Source organism: Hyperolius riggenbachi, chromosome 2 (genome assembly GCF_040937935.1).
Source record: "Hyperolius riggenbachi isolate aHypRig1 chromosome 2, aHypRig1.pri, whole genome shotgun sequence".
Lineage (NCBI taxonomy): Eukaryota > Metazoa > Chordata > Amphibia > Anura > Hyperoliidae > Hyperolius > Hyperolius riggenbachi.
In genome coordinates, this window is record NC_090647.1 from 259,483,746 (window position 1) to 259,499,499 (window position 15,754).

General features: G+C 43.2%; 1 protein-coding gene across 1 annotated transcript in view; it reads left to right on the forward strand.

Moving 5' to 3' along the window:
• The first annotated feature begins 4,888 nt into the window (after positions 1 to 4,888).
• Positions 4,889 to 15,754, forward strand: part of NIPSNAP2 (nipsnap homolog 2) — a 34,710-nt gene continuing 23,844 nt past the window's right edge. The window contains exons 1-4 of the mRNA XM_068268569.1: positions 4,889 to 5,013; positions 10,455 to 10,594; positions 11,197 to 11,242; positions 13,246 to 13,340. Of these exons, the coding sequence (XP_068124670.1) occupies positions 4,934 to 5,013; positions 10,455 to 10,594; positions 11,197 to 11,242; positions 13,246 to 13,340 (361 nt within the window). The 5' untranslated portion in view covers positions 4,889 to 4,933. The remainder of the gene's footprint in view (positions 5,014 to 10,454; positions 10,595 to 11,196; positions 11,243 to 13,245; positions 13,341 to 15,754) is intronic.

The following is a 15,754-nucleotide window of genomic DNA, read 5'->3' on the forward strand; positions in this document are numbered from 1 at the left end:
AAATTGATATGTATTGTTTTTTTTTTTCACAAAGTGTCATTTTCCGCTAACTTGTGACAAAAAAAAAATCTTCTATGAACTCACCATACTCCTAACAGAATACCTTGGGGTGTCTTCTTTCTAAAATGGGGTCACTTGTGGGGTTCCTATACTGCCCTGGCATTTTAGGGGCCCTAAACCGTGAGCAGTAGTCTAGAATCCAAATGCCTCAAAATGACCTGTGAATAGGACGTTAGGCCCCTTAGCGCACCTAGGTTGCAAAAAAGTGTCACACATGTGGTATCGCCGTACTCAGAAGAAGTAGTATATTGTGTTTTGGGGTGTATTTTTACACATACCGTATATACTCGAGTATAAGCCGACTCGAGTATAGGCCGACCCCCCAACTTTTACCAAAAAATCCTGGAAAAAATGATTGATCCGAGTATAGGCCGAGGGTAGGAAATGCAGCAGCATTAATAATAAAAATAATTCCTCCTCCTCATCTGTCTAATCACAAATTGTAATTTGAACTCTCCTGTGTCACCTGTCAAGGTAAATAAGCTCATTTGAAAGCACAGGATGTTAATATGTCTGCTTCCATGAAAGCAGGAAGTAGACGCACTGCAGATGTATTGCAGGATTTTGTATCAGCTGTAACAAAGAATTGTTTTTCTTTACTATCTTAAGGTGCGTATCTTATAGAGCAGAGAGAAAGTACTGAGTTCTGCGTTAAAAGCTATCACTAATGGCAGCGTGCCCCCCTGCACTCCCCCACCGCAATGTGTAAAAAAAGGGAAAAAAAGCTGAGCAGCACTAATGATCACATAACTCCCCCCTCCCCTCCTGCTCGTGGCTATGTGTACAGTAATCTGTGCCCCCTTCCCGTTTGCCGCAATGAGTACAGTAACCCACATGCCCCTCTCCCCCGCTATGTGTAACTTGAGTGCCCACCTCCCCGAGTGCACCTTCCTTCCGCAGAGTGTAAAAAAAAAAAAAAAAAAAAGCTGAGCAGCGCTAATGGTTGATTAACTTCCCCCTCCCGCTCGCCGCAATGTATACAGTAACCCGCATGTCCTCCTCCCCGCTATGTGTAAAGTGCTGTAATCCATGTGACAGTCTCTCCCTGGCAGACTGGAGTGTGTTGCCAACCTTGGAATTGTCCTCCGTGTCCCCCAAGTGTCACCATATGCAGCGCAGCTTTGAGTAACTCACAGTGATCCGCGCTGTGTTCGGATGCCTCTTCCTGCCTGTCGCAGGCTCGTTGCTATGACGCCGCACGTGGTGCACGTGATTGAGTCATAGCAACGAGCCTGCGACAGGCAGGAAGAGGCATCCGAACACAGCGCGGATCAAAGTTACTCAAAGCTGCGCTGCATATGGTGACACTCGGGGGACACGGAGGACAATTCCAAGGTTGGCAACACACTCCAGTCTGCCAGGGAGAGACTGTCACATGGATTACAGCACTTTACACATAGCGGGGAGGAGGACATGCGGGTTACTGTACACATTGCGGCGAGCGGGAGGGGGAAGTTAATCAACCATTAGCGCTGCTCAGCTTTTTTTTTTTTACACTCTGCGGAAGGAAGGTGCACTCGGGGAGGTGGGCACTCGAGTATAAGCCGAGACCCCCACTTTTGGGCCACTTTTTTGGCCTCAAAAACTCGGCTTATACTCGAGGATATACGGTACCCATGCTGGGTGGGAGAAATATCTCTGTAAAAGGACAATTGTGTGTAAAAAAAATCAAACAATTGTCATTTACAGAGATATTTCTCCCACCCAGCATGGGTATGTGTAAAAATACACCCCAAAACACATTATACTACTTCTCCTGAGTACGGCGGTACCACATGTGTGGCACTTTTTTGCACCCTAAGTGCGCTAAGAGGCCCAAAGTCCAATGAGTACCTTTAGGATTTCACAGGTCATTTTGCGACATTTGGTTTCAAGACTACTCCTCACGGTTTAGGGCCCCTAAAATGCCAGGGCAGTATAGGAACCCCACAAATGACCCCATTTTAGAAAGAAGACACCCCAAGGTATTCCGTTAGGAGTATGGTGAGTTCATAGAAGATTTTATTTTTTGTCACAAGTTAGCGGAAAATGACACTTTGTGAAAAAAAAACAATTAAAATCAATTTCCGCTAACTTGTGACAAAAAAAAAAATCTTCTATGAACTCACCATCCTCCTAACGGAATACCTTGGGGTGTCTTCTTTCTAAAATGGGGTAATTTGTGGGGTTCCTGTACTGTCCTGGCATTTTAGGGGCCCTAAAGCGTGAGGAGTAGTCTTGAAACGAAATTTCTCAAAATGACCTGTGAAATCCTAAAGGTACTCATTGAACTTTGGGCCCCTTAGCGCAGTTAGGGTGCAAAAAAGTGCCACACATGTGGTATTGCCGTACTCAGGAGAAGTAGTATAATGTGTTTTGGGGTGTATTTTTCCACATACCCATGCTGAGTGGGAGAAATATCTCTATAAATAGACAATTGTGTGTAAAAAAAATAAAACAATTGTCATTTACGGAGATATTTCTCCCACCCAGCATGGGTATGTGTAAAAATACACCCCAAAACACATTATACTACTTCTCCTGAGTACGGCAATACCACATGTGTGGCACTTTTTTGCAGCCTAACTGCGCTAAGGGGCCAAAAGTCCAATGAGCATCTTTAGGCTTTACAGGGGTGCTTACAATTAGGCACCCTCCAAAATGCCAGGACAGTGAACACACCCCACAAATGACCCCATTTTGGAAAGTAGACACTTCAAGGTATTCAGAGAGGAGCATAGTGAGTCTGTGGCAGATTTCATTTTTTTTTGTCGCAAGTTAGAAGAAATGGAAACTTTTTTTTTTTCTTTTTTTTGTCAGAAAGTGTCATTTTCCGCTAACTTGTGACAAAAAATAAAATCTTCTATGAACTCACCATGCCTCTCACTGAATACTTTGGGATGTCTTCTTTCCAAAATGGGGTCATTTGGGGGGTATTTGTACTATCCTGGAATTTTAGCCCCTCATGAAACCTGACAGGTGCGCAGAAAAGTCAGAGATGCTTGAAAATGGGAAAATTCACTTTTGGCACCATAGTTTGTAAACGCTATAACTTTTACCCAATCCAATAAATATACACTGAATGGTTTTTTTTTTATCAAAGACATGTAGCAGAATAACTTTCGCGCTCAAATGTATAGGAAATTTTACTTTATTTGAAAAATGTCAGCACAGCAAGTTAAAAAAGTCATTTTTTTGCCAAAATTTATGTCTTTTTTGATGAATATAATAAAAACTAAAACTCGCAGCAGCAATCAAATAGCAGCAAAAGAAAGCTGTATTAGTGACAAGAAAAGGAGGTAAAATTCATTTAGGTGGTAGGTTGTATGACCGAGCAATAAACCGTGAAAGCTGCAGTGGTCTGAATGGAGAAAAAGGCTCTGGTCCTTAAGGGGCGAAAAGACTGTGGTCCTCAAGTGGTTAAGGCACTACGGAGGATGTTGGCTCTATAAATTTAAAATAATAATAAAGGTGTCCCTATTTCAGTTGGGAGGTATAAAGTAAATAACAGATAATATAACATAGATTAAAAACCTAATACTGTATTTTGAAAAACGACATTACTATGTGCACAAAGTCAAATATATAATAATAAAGCAGAGATCAGTCTCGCCAGTATGGGTGCTTCAAGGACAACTGAAGCAAGAGGGTTATGGAGGCTGCTATATTTATTTCCTTTTAAGCAATACCAGTTGCCTGGCTGTCCTGCTGTATCTCTGCCACTAATACTTTTAGCCATAGCCCCTGCACAAGCATGCAGCAGATCAGGTATTACTGACATTGGGTATCATTCATAAAGAGGCTGTCGGTAGTGCGGGAAAACACCGTTCTTCTCCGCAACCGGTACTTTAGACTTCTGGGTGGGCATTCATAAAGAAGTGTGTAGGTGCGGTGGCAGTGCGGAGATTCCCCGAACTAGGCAGGCGGTAGGCAGGCGGAGACACGGAAGCTGCCGAGTTGATACATTTCTCCGTGTTCCGCTCTGCTGCAGCTGCCTGGGAGGTCTGTGTGTCTCCATTCACTTGCATTGGTATCGCCACATCAGAGGGAGCGGGACTTTCCGACCTGACACCGCTGGCGGTATTCTTTATGAATTAACATTTTGCTACATTTGTTCCGTTAATCACCGCACAAGGCGGTGATGTATCACTCTGCTCGGTATGTCTTTTTTTCATGCGGAAAGAGCCTTTATGAATGCTGACTTTGCCGAGTGGTCGGTAAAGTCAGCTGTTTTTAGCATTTCCGCATGCGGAAATGCTTTATGAATGATACCCATTGTTGTCAGATCTGACAAGATTAGCTGCGTGCTTGTTTCTTCTGTGATTCAGACACTACTGCTGGTAAATAGATCAGAAGGTCTGCCAGGCAACTGGCATTAACAGGAAATAAATATGGCAGCCGCCATATTCTTCTCACTACGGTTGTCCTTTAATGCTGGGCAAACATGGTTAGATCGGCGGTTCGATTAGCCGCCGGATCGACTCCCGCCGCGTCCCCGCTCGTCCCCACGACTGCCCGGATCGATCGTCCCCGCAGGCGCTTCCTTATCTTTCGCTCGATTTTCGCTAGTCTCCGATCGTGGGTATCGAGCGGGGAATCGATCCGCACGGTGATCGGACATGTAGGAAATTATCAATCGAGCCATCAGCGGCTCGATTGATAAGAGAAATCTAACCATGTATGACCAGCATAGTCTCACAGTGGCTTTCAGCTGCAGCAGAACTCGCCTAGGCAGCGCACAGGTACGCTGTATTAGTAACTCAAGCTCTTCACTCCCCTCCAGCAAGAAGCCCGTCAAGACGGCAGTTCCCCCTCTGCTGGTCCTGCCGAGAATTGCAGCACAGCTCCTCCTCTGCTTCCTGACGTGAACTGTAAGCGCTTCAGATTGTGCAAGATGGCGAGCAGAGCTATGTCCGTGGCTTTGAGTAGGGCGAACAGGATCCAAGCCTGCGGGCCGAGTGTTCTGCTTGCCAGGTGAGAAGGTGCAATGGTTGCGCATACTCTCCATGCATCATATAACAAATGCCTGCAAAGGCTTCCTTCCTCTGCTCTCTGTCTGCTAAGCTCCTGATCAAGCCTCTACTCAGTGTTATGATAATGACATGTGTTTGCAGGTTATATTGTGCAGTTGGAATGATTCTTGCATGGTTATTTTGAGTAATGTAATAATAATGCTGTGTTTGCAGTAAGCTCTGCCTGCCATATCAGTGTATGCTTCTGGACAGCTGCAAGAACCCTTGCTCAAGGTCACGGTCTTGTTTATGGATCTTAGCCACAACACAACAAAACAAAACACAGTGCCTATGTACCACTCTTCCGCTTCTCTGCATATGTAGATATAAATCTAAAGATATGGGATACATATGTGGCACAGGGGGATACCTTACCTTTTATGGTTTTGTTTACTGTACATCACTTTTTAGAACTTTCAAGCAGCAAGTTTTGATGGGGCTTTTTTTTTTTTTTTTTTTACTAAGGCGATCCAACAAACTTTGGGTTAATTCATAAAGTTTACTCAATAGGTCAGCATTCTGTAATTTGTTGGTGCTTTATAAATACAATAAATAAAAATAAATGGGTGCATGCTCACAATTTCTAATGCATTAACTTGTTAGCAATCCTTGCTATGATCTGATATGAACAGGGTTAGAGTTGCAACACCTTTTACCTAATATCAGTACATCCTGGCCGAATGAACACACATTTTCCACTAATTTCCATTTCCATTCTGAAGGAAAAAACATAAGCTAACCATATGCTAAGTGCACCTGAGATGAAGGGAAGAAAAGGATTTTTAATTACCTGGGGCTTCTTCCAGCACCCTGTAGGCTGTTAGCTCCCTGAACGTATTTCCAGTGTCCCCTGTCCCCACACTACTACACATGTGCTGCCCCAGCTGTGTGCCTCCCTGACTGCGATTCCATAGCCAAGAGTTCTGCACATACGCAGTTTGTAAGTCTTGTAACTGTAAGGTGTCTAATGAGATTGGATGTGAGTGGCACAAAGCAGTAAAACCTGATATCTGCCAATCACTTGTAATCAGGGAAAGATTGTGCTTGTCTACTTGAGGTGACCCAGCGGGAAACCTAATAGGGAAATTCCGCTAACGGAACCGGTTTCTGTTTCAACAGTTCTCCAATGACAGCACACTCTAGATTTTTAAGGATCAGGATAGGTTGTAATGATGACACCCACTCTATTTGGCCAATTACAACACTTCATTGTAGAGGGTGCTGTGATTGGAGAACTTGTTCCCTATGAGGTTCCCCACTGGGTCCACACAAGTAAACTGGTGATGGAAAGATTCACCAGAAAGAGGGTCGGGTGGGGGTCTGAAAAATTAGACATGCCTAGTGCATCAGGTCGGGTACCCGTGGGTTACCCGAAATGTGGGTCGGGTTCTGGTATCAGTTTTGTATTTTAATCAGGTAGCGAGTCTATGGGTGCGGGTACCAGATTCACCAGAAAGCGTGTTGCGGGTCTGAAAAATTAGACCCGCACAGGCCTTTACTCTGATACACAGTGATTGCTATTATGTCAGAGAGTAGATTCCACACATGGTTCCTGTCATTGTGTACCATAAAGAACAAACATTACTGATAAACAGTGATCTGGGGAATTCTGAAACCACAAATTCATTATTAAATGTATCCATGTTAAATCTTCCACTGAAAAGTAACTGCTCTACACCATTTGAAACAAAATATGCTTAATTATCCCAAAGAATGTTTCTTGTCTGGTTAGTGAAATATAAAGAGCTACATACTGTAATAAAAACATAATATTTGAGTCTCACGCCATACACATAGGAAAAAGGTAATTTTATCGTAAACACAAATCAATACTGTAGTCAGACATAGAGCAATCATTAGTTGGGAACATGTCATAATTTTGTTTTAACTCGCATGATTTGGACACAGTTTTATTTTAAAAGGGGAGTGCTAAAATCAAGTAGCTGGTACTGATAACAGCCAGTCAGAATGTTATTTTGTTGGTTGCTATTGATACTGTGATTGTACTTGGTGTCCTGCTGCCACCACATTTTTCCTGAATAAACAAGAATATGGCATTTATCCACTACGAGTGAACTTTAATCTGCTTGTTCAATAGCTGGATAGAATTAATTTATAATTATTTGCAACAGTCTAGAGATGACAAAGGCAGGGTGCAGTTTATAAGAAACCTATTTAATGATAAAGCTCTAGCTAATTAAAAAAAAAAGTATTGTACCTAGTCAGAAACTTGGATGGCCAGTGAGATGCAAATAATTCTGAGTTGATGCAGGATTATGAAAATTGTATGCAGCTTGAAAACAGACCTATCGAACCTGACCTTGGTGAGATTTAATGGAAACCTGAAGTATGTAAAAGTTTTAGTTACCTGGGGCTTCTGCCAGCCTCCTGCAGCTGTCCTGCGCCCCCGTACCGGTCCTCAATGACCCTCCGGTCCTCCGCTGCAGCTCACTTTATTCAGTCGCCATCCACTGCACCGCGTGCATCCTCGTTTGCGCTCCCGTCATCGGGAGCACCTGCGCAGTAGAGATTTTCTGGTACTGCGCCTGCACAGGACGCTCCCGGCGACAGGAGCGCATAAGAGGATGCACGCGACCAGGGCCGCGCAGTCGCAGTGGATGTCAACTTCTAAGTCGGCAAAAATGGAAGTGAGCCAGGGACCGGAGGATCGTTTGGAAACGGCGTGGACACAGGACGGGTGCAGGGGGCTGGCAGTAGCCCCAGGTTAGTGATACTTTTTTGGATTGTCACGTTGCATGAATTTGCATAAGCCTGTATCAACTGTTTGCATCTCATTGACCATCTCTAGCCAGAACCTCCCCCTCCCAAATCCGTTCTGCATCTCCTCAGAAAGCTCTCTGTGCCCCCACACACTTGCAATCTGACCAATGTGTAAATGCACTAAGGCAGCTTTCCCACACTTGTTTTTTGCTGTGATTTGCTGCAATGCAACAAAATCTATGGGAAAATCTTATGACCCAACCATGCACTTATGTCGCAACCCAACCATGCACTGTGTTTCACTGTGGAATCGCAACGGTTGCCGACAAAATACACACGCTTTGCCGAAAAATCGAATGGGAACTGAAGGGTTGTGCATTGTAGTTTCACTTACCTGGGGCATCTACCAGCCCCCCTAAAGCCATCCTGTGCCCTCGACGTCAGTCACGTCTCCTCCGGTTCCCCGCTGTCAGCTAGTTTCGGGCTGCCACGCGTACCTTTGCACGTGTTCCTGCTGGTGCAGGACGCTATCGCGGGGGGGGGGGGGGGGGATATAATATATCTTTATACGATACATGTTGCCGCCCACACTAGCGTCCTGCACCAGCGGGAACTCGTGCAAAGGTACGCGTGGCAGCCTGCCGACTCAGAGTCGGCAAAATCGAAACTAGCTGACAGCGGGGGACCGGAGGAGACGTGACTGACGTCGAGGACACAGGATGGCTGCAGGGGGCTGGTAGATGCCCCAGGTAAGTGAAACTTTTTTTTTGGGGGGGGGAGCAGAGTTAAGGTTCCCATTAATGTTATTATTTAGCATTTACATAGGGCTGACATCTTCTGCAGTGCTGTACAGAGTATATATTGTCTTGTCACTTACTGTCCCTCAGAAGGCTCACAATCTAGTCCCGACCATTTTTCATTGTAGTTTAGGGGGAAGCCAAGTAACTTATCTGTATGCTTTTGGGATGTGGAGGAAACTGGGGTGCCTGGAGCAAACCCACACAGACACGGAGAACATGCAAACTCCATTTATATAGTGCCCTGGCAGGGATTCCAAACGGGGACTAAGTACAGCCCACGCCTGTGCAGTTGCACGGAGCTGAGCTGCGCTTGCTCCTGTGTACTGCGGTCGCACTTGTACATAGATGGGGGCGTGGCTGGGTGGATGTATTTGACAAGCCTCAAATATGTTTTGAGGGTCCCAGTGCTGGATCAGTGGGGGAGGAGGATTGGAGAGCCCTCTGTACTATCCAGAGACTTCCCTTTTATGAAGTAATTATGTAACTTTTATTTTTTTATTTATTTTTTTACTTTAGGGACACTTATTACAGTCAGCTGGAGTGGCTGTATAAGGATTAATCATTAATTTTTAAAGCCCGGCTAAAATCTGACAGTCTAGTTGCCACCAGAGTACAAACATGACACACCTCCAGGAGATATTGAAGATTTTACCTGCTGAAGGGAGTGGTTTATATTAGGTAGCAGGTTTGGCTCTCACCAGACTGTAAGAACCCACCAGGATGTTTGGGGTGAGGTTGCATGTTGACTGCAGTCCTAAAAGAAAATCATTGTATGATGCATATATTTAAAAAATGCTAAATATCCTCTCATAGATTTTGCTGTGTCTGACCACATGGCAAGTTTATTTTTCCTATATTACTTTTTTAGAAAAGCAAACTAAATTGGAGAAGCTGTCCAACAAGCTCATTTGCATAGATTTTTGTAAGTTTAACACTTCCTGTACTGGAAAACAGAAATGGACTTCAGATTGTTAGGATTAGTAATATATATATAGCTATGTTTATCTCATCATGTCTTGTCACTTCAGGTATGATTTATTAAAATATTGAAAATAAAGAGCTGTAAGTTGCATGAGCCAACTGTATTAACTTTTTATTTAGTGTGTTTAATTTTTATTGGAAATAGGTATTTTATTAGTTGTTGTTTAATAAAGCAGAGCATTGAATTTTGTAAAATATACTGTAGCATATCTCTAAAGTATGGTAGTGTCATTCCTCTAATTGCTGTCATTGTCAGTTCACAGAAGGTCAAGACAAGCCATCCATCTTGTTTGACCCTGTTTATATTTAAGCTCTTGTGCTGTGCCCATGTTTGACTGTGAGTGTATTCATGCTCAAGGAAGAATTTACCAATATTTGTATTGTGCAGTATTGTTTATATTTTTTCAGGTTGTGCTATGGGACAAAGTGCCAACAAATATCAGTTCATTTAGATGCTGAGTGTGCATGTTACATCCAGGCCTGCCCAGGAAGCTACATTATTGCCAAGCCTGAGTGCAGTGATGCTGCATAAATCTAATATGTGATAGCCGTGTACAAGAGTAGTGTCCATACACAGATTTACATTATGGAGCACAATGTGATTGCAATTAAATGGTATTTAGGGAGTAGAAATGTGTGTAGATGTGGTGCTGAGCAGTCTATAAGAATACCCTCTAGTAATTTAGAGCCCTCTGTGCAACGTGGTAGTTATGATCCTTTACGTGGCTGCATACTAAGAGTAGAAGACTGTCAGAAACAGTTTGGGTTCCTAGCCGGAGATCTGATACACCCAGAGAAAGAATACCATGTAACAGACATATAAAGCATAGAGTTTTGAAGATATGGAAAGGGCAGTTTGCAGTGCATGTTGTTTACTGAAACATGTCTAAACTTCCAACAGAGGCTTTGCATCATCCAGTCAGAAAGCCAAAGAAGACAGCTGGCTACGATCCCTGTTTGTGCGTAAGGTTGATCCACGCAAGGATGCTCACTCAAATCTGTTGGCGAAGAGGGAGACCAGCAACCTCTATAAAATACAATGTAATTACTCGTATGCATTATTCATTCTCTTCTGTGACTTGCCCAGCATGTCTGAATATATTTGAAGTAAATAACCGCTTTCCGTTCCACTTAGCTAAAAGCACAGTCTAAGCAGGGGCCAGTGTCATGGCTGGCAATGCCCTCATGGCTATGTCATGTCTGGCATTACATATGGCCTCACACTGATATCTGCCCACATTAAATTACCCCATCTACACATATAAGGTTCCGAATACACATGAGACTGTTCTTACTCCCCCCCCCCACCCACCCACCCTGCTCCCCCTAATTTACATATGTTTTATTTTTTTTATTTTTAATACATTTGCCAAAACCTTAAGTCAATTTTATTCACATTGTCATAATGGGGTGTTTGTGTGTAGAATTCTAAGGGGGAAAAAAAAGAAATGTAATATATTTTGGAATAGGGCCATAACTTAACAAAATGTGGAAAAAGTGATGTGTGAATTATATCCAGATGCACTGTATCTTTATATCTTCATCAAACCTTTTTTTTTTCTTTTTTACTTCCAATATGTACTGAATAATATATGCAAGCTTCTGCTGTCTTGCTTACCTTCTGGTCTCCTTCATTGTTTTAGTTCATAACGTAAAGCCAGAATGTCTAGCAGCCTATAACCAGCTCTGGTAAGTTTTTTTTTTTTTTTTTTTTTTTTTTTTTTACAGTTCTTTCAGTACTGTATATTCCTGCGTATAAGACTACTTTTTAACCCTTGAAAATCTTCTGAAAAGTTGGGGGTCATCTTATACGCCAGGTATCATTGATGCTGGGTGATACGCCCTATCCTGTTACCGCCTCTCAGATCTCGCTGCTGAGGACTGTAGTGAAGCGGCGCAGGCGCACACGTGTGAGATCTGAGAGGCAGAGAAGGAGATACATAGGATACAAGGGTGGGCCAGAGGGGTGAAAGAGGCGTATTTTATGGGCACAGCGCAATCTATTCTTCCATATCGCTCTGATAAACAGGTAGACAGGGAGAGCTGACCAATCCACTTAGGGAGAGTTCACCAATCCAACCAGTCAATTGACTATATACTTTTATATACTGGGTACCACATACAGTACAGCACCAGTATATGATTTTTTTATTTAATTTGGTGTACGTTGGAAGAGGGGGGTAGTCTTATAGAGTGAGTATATCACAAACTCTATATTTTAACTGAAAAAGTTGGGGGGTCGTCTTATACACCCAGTCGTCTTATACGCCGGAATATACGGTATATCTCTTTTATACAAAATGCCTAGCTCATGTATTTAATTAGTGGAGAATAATGTTGAGTAGAAAAATTACAGAATATGTAAATCCACTTGGTGCAGCTTTAGGTAAATTAAGTTAAATATATTAACACACGGATGGGATCACAACAAGCTTCCTGTGTAGCCTGTATGATTTCCCTAGCATCCTGGAAGTATGATGGGCATTAGAACAGATAAATATGGCAGGAATTCTCATTGTATGTTTATCTGCTACTATGCACATCCTACTTTAAAGGTGGCCATACACTGGTCGATTTGCCATCAGATTCGACCAACAGATAGATCCCTCTCTGATCGAATCTGATCAGAGAGGGATCGTATGGCTACCTTTACAGCAAACAGATTGTGAACCGATTTCAGCCTGAAACCGTTCACAATCTGTTGTGGTGGTACTGCTGCTGCTGCCCCCGCCCGCCCGCATACATTACCTGCTACGCCGGCGCGACTGCAGTCTCCCGGTCACCGCTGCTCTGTCTGCGCTCTGGTCTCCAGGTCCGGCATGCCTCACTTCTTCTAGCCCGGCAGGAAGTTTAAACAGTAGAGGGCGCTCTACTGTTTAAACTTCCTGCCGGGCTAGAAGAAGTGAGGCATGCCGGACCTGGAGACCAGAGCGCAGACGGAGCAGCGGTGACCGGGAGACTGCAGTCGCGCCGGCGGAGCAGGTAATGTATGCGGGCTCTATTGCGTCGGTCATCGGGCACTCGAACGCCGCTAGCGATGCGCTCTTTACCCGCGGGCGATCGACGGTTATTTTCCGCACGGCACGATCGACGGGATCGGACGAAATGGATCGAAATTCGGCGTGTAGCGTGAACGATTGGCAGCAGATTCGATCCCAGTGATCGAATCTGCTGTCGAAACGGGCGCAAATCGGGCCAGTGTATGGCCTGCTTAAGAATGCTAGAGTACAAGTAGACTCTCATGGCTTATTATGTGCTTGCAGATAGGTGCAACTAATTCCTGTTCTTTTGTTGACAAAGTGAAAATAGGAAATGCATTCCCAATATATGAAATAGCCCCTAAGTTGCAGCATTCTTGTCCTGCAAAGTAAGAGGCACAGTATGCAAAAGACAGAAGACACATTTATCTGCTCCCTTAAATCTAAAATAGCATTTACATTCTATGTACAGTGCTGCTGCACTTATACCTGTCATAATTGTATAACATGATCATAAATCATTTCTCAGAACTATTGTGTGTGTGTGTTTTTATTTTATTTTTTTAATTGTGCTTTATTAAAAAGAAAGTCATTAATACAAAAATAGGAAAAAGTGCAACAGTGCACCTTTCTATTTAGTCGTCATGTGATGTCATGGAATGCAGTCAAATATAATATAACAATTACCTTGTTTTTACATTGCTTGCTTTTTAGTGAAGAGGTATTGCCAAAGGTCTATGCACAAGAAAATTACCCCTGTACACTGGTGGGAACATGGAACACATGGTATGGCGAACAAGATCAGGCAGGTAAGGGTAATGCATACATATATCTCTCTGACAATCAAATGCTTGAAGTGATGGTGATCATTTAGGGCCCGTTTCCACTGGCCGCATTGCCGCCGGGCAGTGTGAGCATCGCACCGCATACACCCGTAGGCACTTCCGGTTGCGGTGCGGCTCAGTACAATCCCTATGGGACCCGGATACAAATTTTGGAAAACTGCAGCATGCCATCCATAAATTTAGCCGCACTGCGTTGTGACCAAAAATTTGCGTCAATAGATTACATTGACTAACACTGAATGCAGTTTGCATGCAGTGTGGTAATCGTATTGCACCGCATGTGATGGAAACGGGCCCTAACACACAGTTATTTTGCAATATCTGCCCAGTCTAAGCTGCAGAAACTGCTGTGGTTTATAGCAGGCAGGGGTGTGGAGTCGCAGCAATTTTGGGTACCTGGAGTCAGAGTTGGAGTTGGTGGCTTCATAAACTGAAGAGTCTGAGTCAGATGATTTTTGTACCAAATCCGAGTCGAGTAGTCAGTCAGAGCCATTTTGGGTACCTGGAGTCAGTCGTTGGTTTAAAAAACTGAGGGGTTGGAGTCAGATGATTTTTGTACCAACTCCACAGCCCTGATAGCAGGGCTGTGGAGTTGGTATAAAAATCATCCAACTCCGACTCCTCAGTTTATTAAACCTCCGACTCCGGGTACCCAAAATTGCTCCAACTCTTCACATCTTAAATGGTTTATTTCTCGGTCGTACAACTTAGCACCCAAATTAATTTTACCTCCTTTTCTTCTCACAAATAGACCTTTCATTTGGTTCTGTTTGCTGCTGCAATTGACCCTACACTACAATACACACACTACATGATACATACATAGACATATGTCTGCAATGGGGATTAGATTGTGAGCCCCTCCAAGGGACAGTTAAGTGACAAGGCTATGCTCAGTACTGCGCTGCGTAAGATGGCAGCACTATATAAATTTCATTATATAAATAAACACAGCCTGCCAACGCTGATCAGCCGCTGGCAGGCTGATTGCTGGTGCCGGCTGTTTACAGTGACGGGAGCATGAGCTCCCGTCAAATCTTACTTCTCATGAGATGACGCCATATGGTGTCCTGGGGGAACAACAGAGCCTCTCTGCCACCGACAATCTGCGTTAGACGGTCGGCAAGTGGTTAAAATGGAATTTCAGTGGAACATCACTTCCCTGTTTTCAGTAGTGGAAATAGCTAGCCTTGTCCTGGTGCTACCAACAGAAAATAGAGGCCACGCACTGCAGACTGTGGGGGCTAGAATATTAACGAGACACAAACACAGCAAACACGTTTACATTTTAATGCAGTTTACTTAAACTATTGATTTTAAAATGATTACAAAATAATTTAAAGTGGTCAGCTGTTATAAAATTATGCTGGAGAACAGAGGCGCCAAAAGGATAAAAGGAAGCTAAATGAGCTTACAAACCAAATTCTTGGTAAATAGAGGAGGTAGTGGTGGACTTACCTCCTCCAAGTAGACACACAATGACTGTAGTAAAGACAGTCAATGTATTTTATTTATGAACTCCAAATATGCAACGCGGTTCGCAGGTTTGATCCCGCTTCATCAGGCAGAAATAACGGAGCAATAGCATATGTGGTCAGTAGAAGAGCCTGGCTCTTCTACTGGTTTTTAAGCTCATTTAGCTTCCTTTTATCCTTTTTGGCACCTCTGTTCTCCTGCATAATATTGAGTCCACCCTGGGTGGAGGGTTGAACCCCCTTTTTCTCATCTACAGAGAGCGACTTCTTATTCCTGAGTGGGGTCAGGAAAATCTCCCCACCTGCCTTTACAGTGGTTGCCTAATGGTAACCCTGGTTTGTGAGTATTAATATTTACTCTATTTAATAACTATTTACCAGTACATATTACACTATTGGGGCTCTTGGTGTTCCTTGTTTTTATTTTTGGCTGTTATAAAATGATCGATTTGATTAGAATTATATTTGTATATTTGTCAGTACTCCCATTTGAAACCATTTGCAGTTAATTCATTGTTGTTGATTCATGAAGCTGGTTATATATATATAGATAGATAGATAGATAGATAGATAGATAGATAGATAGATAGATATATCTCTATATCTATATCAGTTCAGAAGGAATCGATTCCTACCAGGCACATCATGATGATGTGTTTGTATTTGTACCATCTCCGACCCTGTATGAGCCAAAAATAATTCCGGGTACAACACCCGTTGTACTTGGCGAAATAAATATGATTCTGATGATGTTGAATAGATTCTATAAGGGGATCTATTGAAAAACGATTGTACTATAGCATTATACTGTTTGATTTAGAGTAACGCTAAAGGCTGTTGAACTACTGCCAATCTTGTCTCCCCCGATTGACCTAGATTTTCAGTCCTTTCCAATCAAAAATT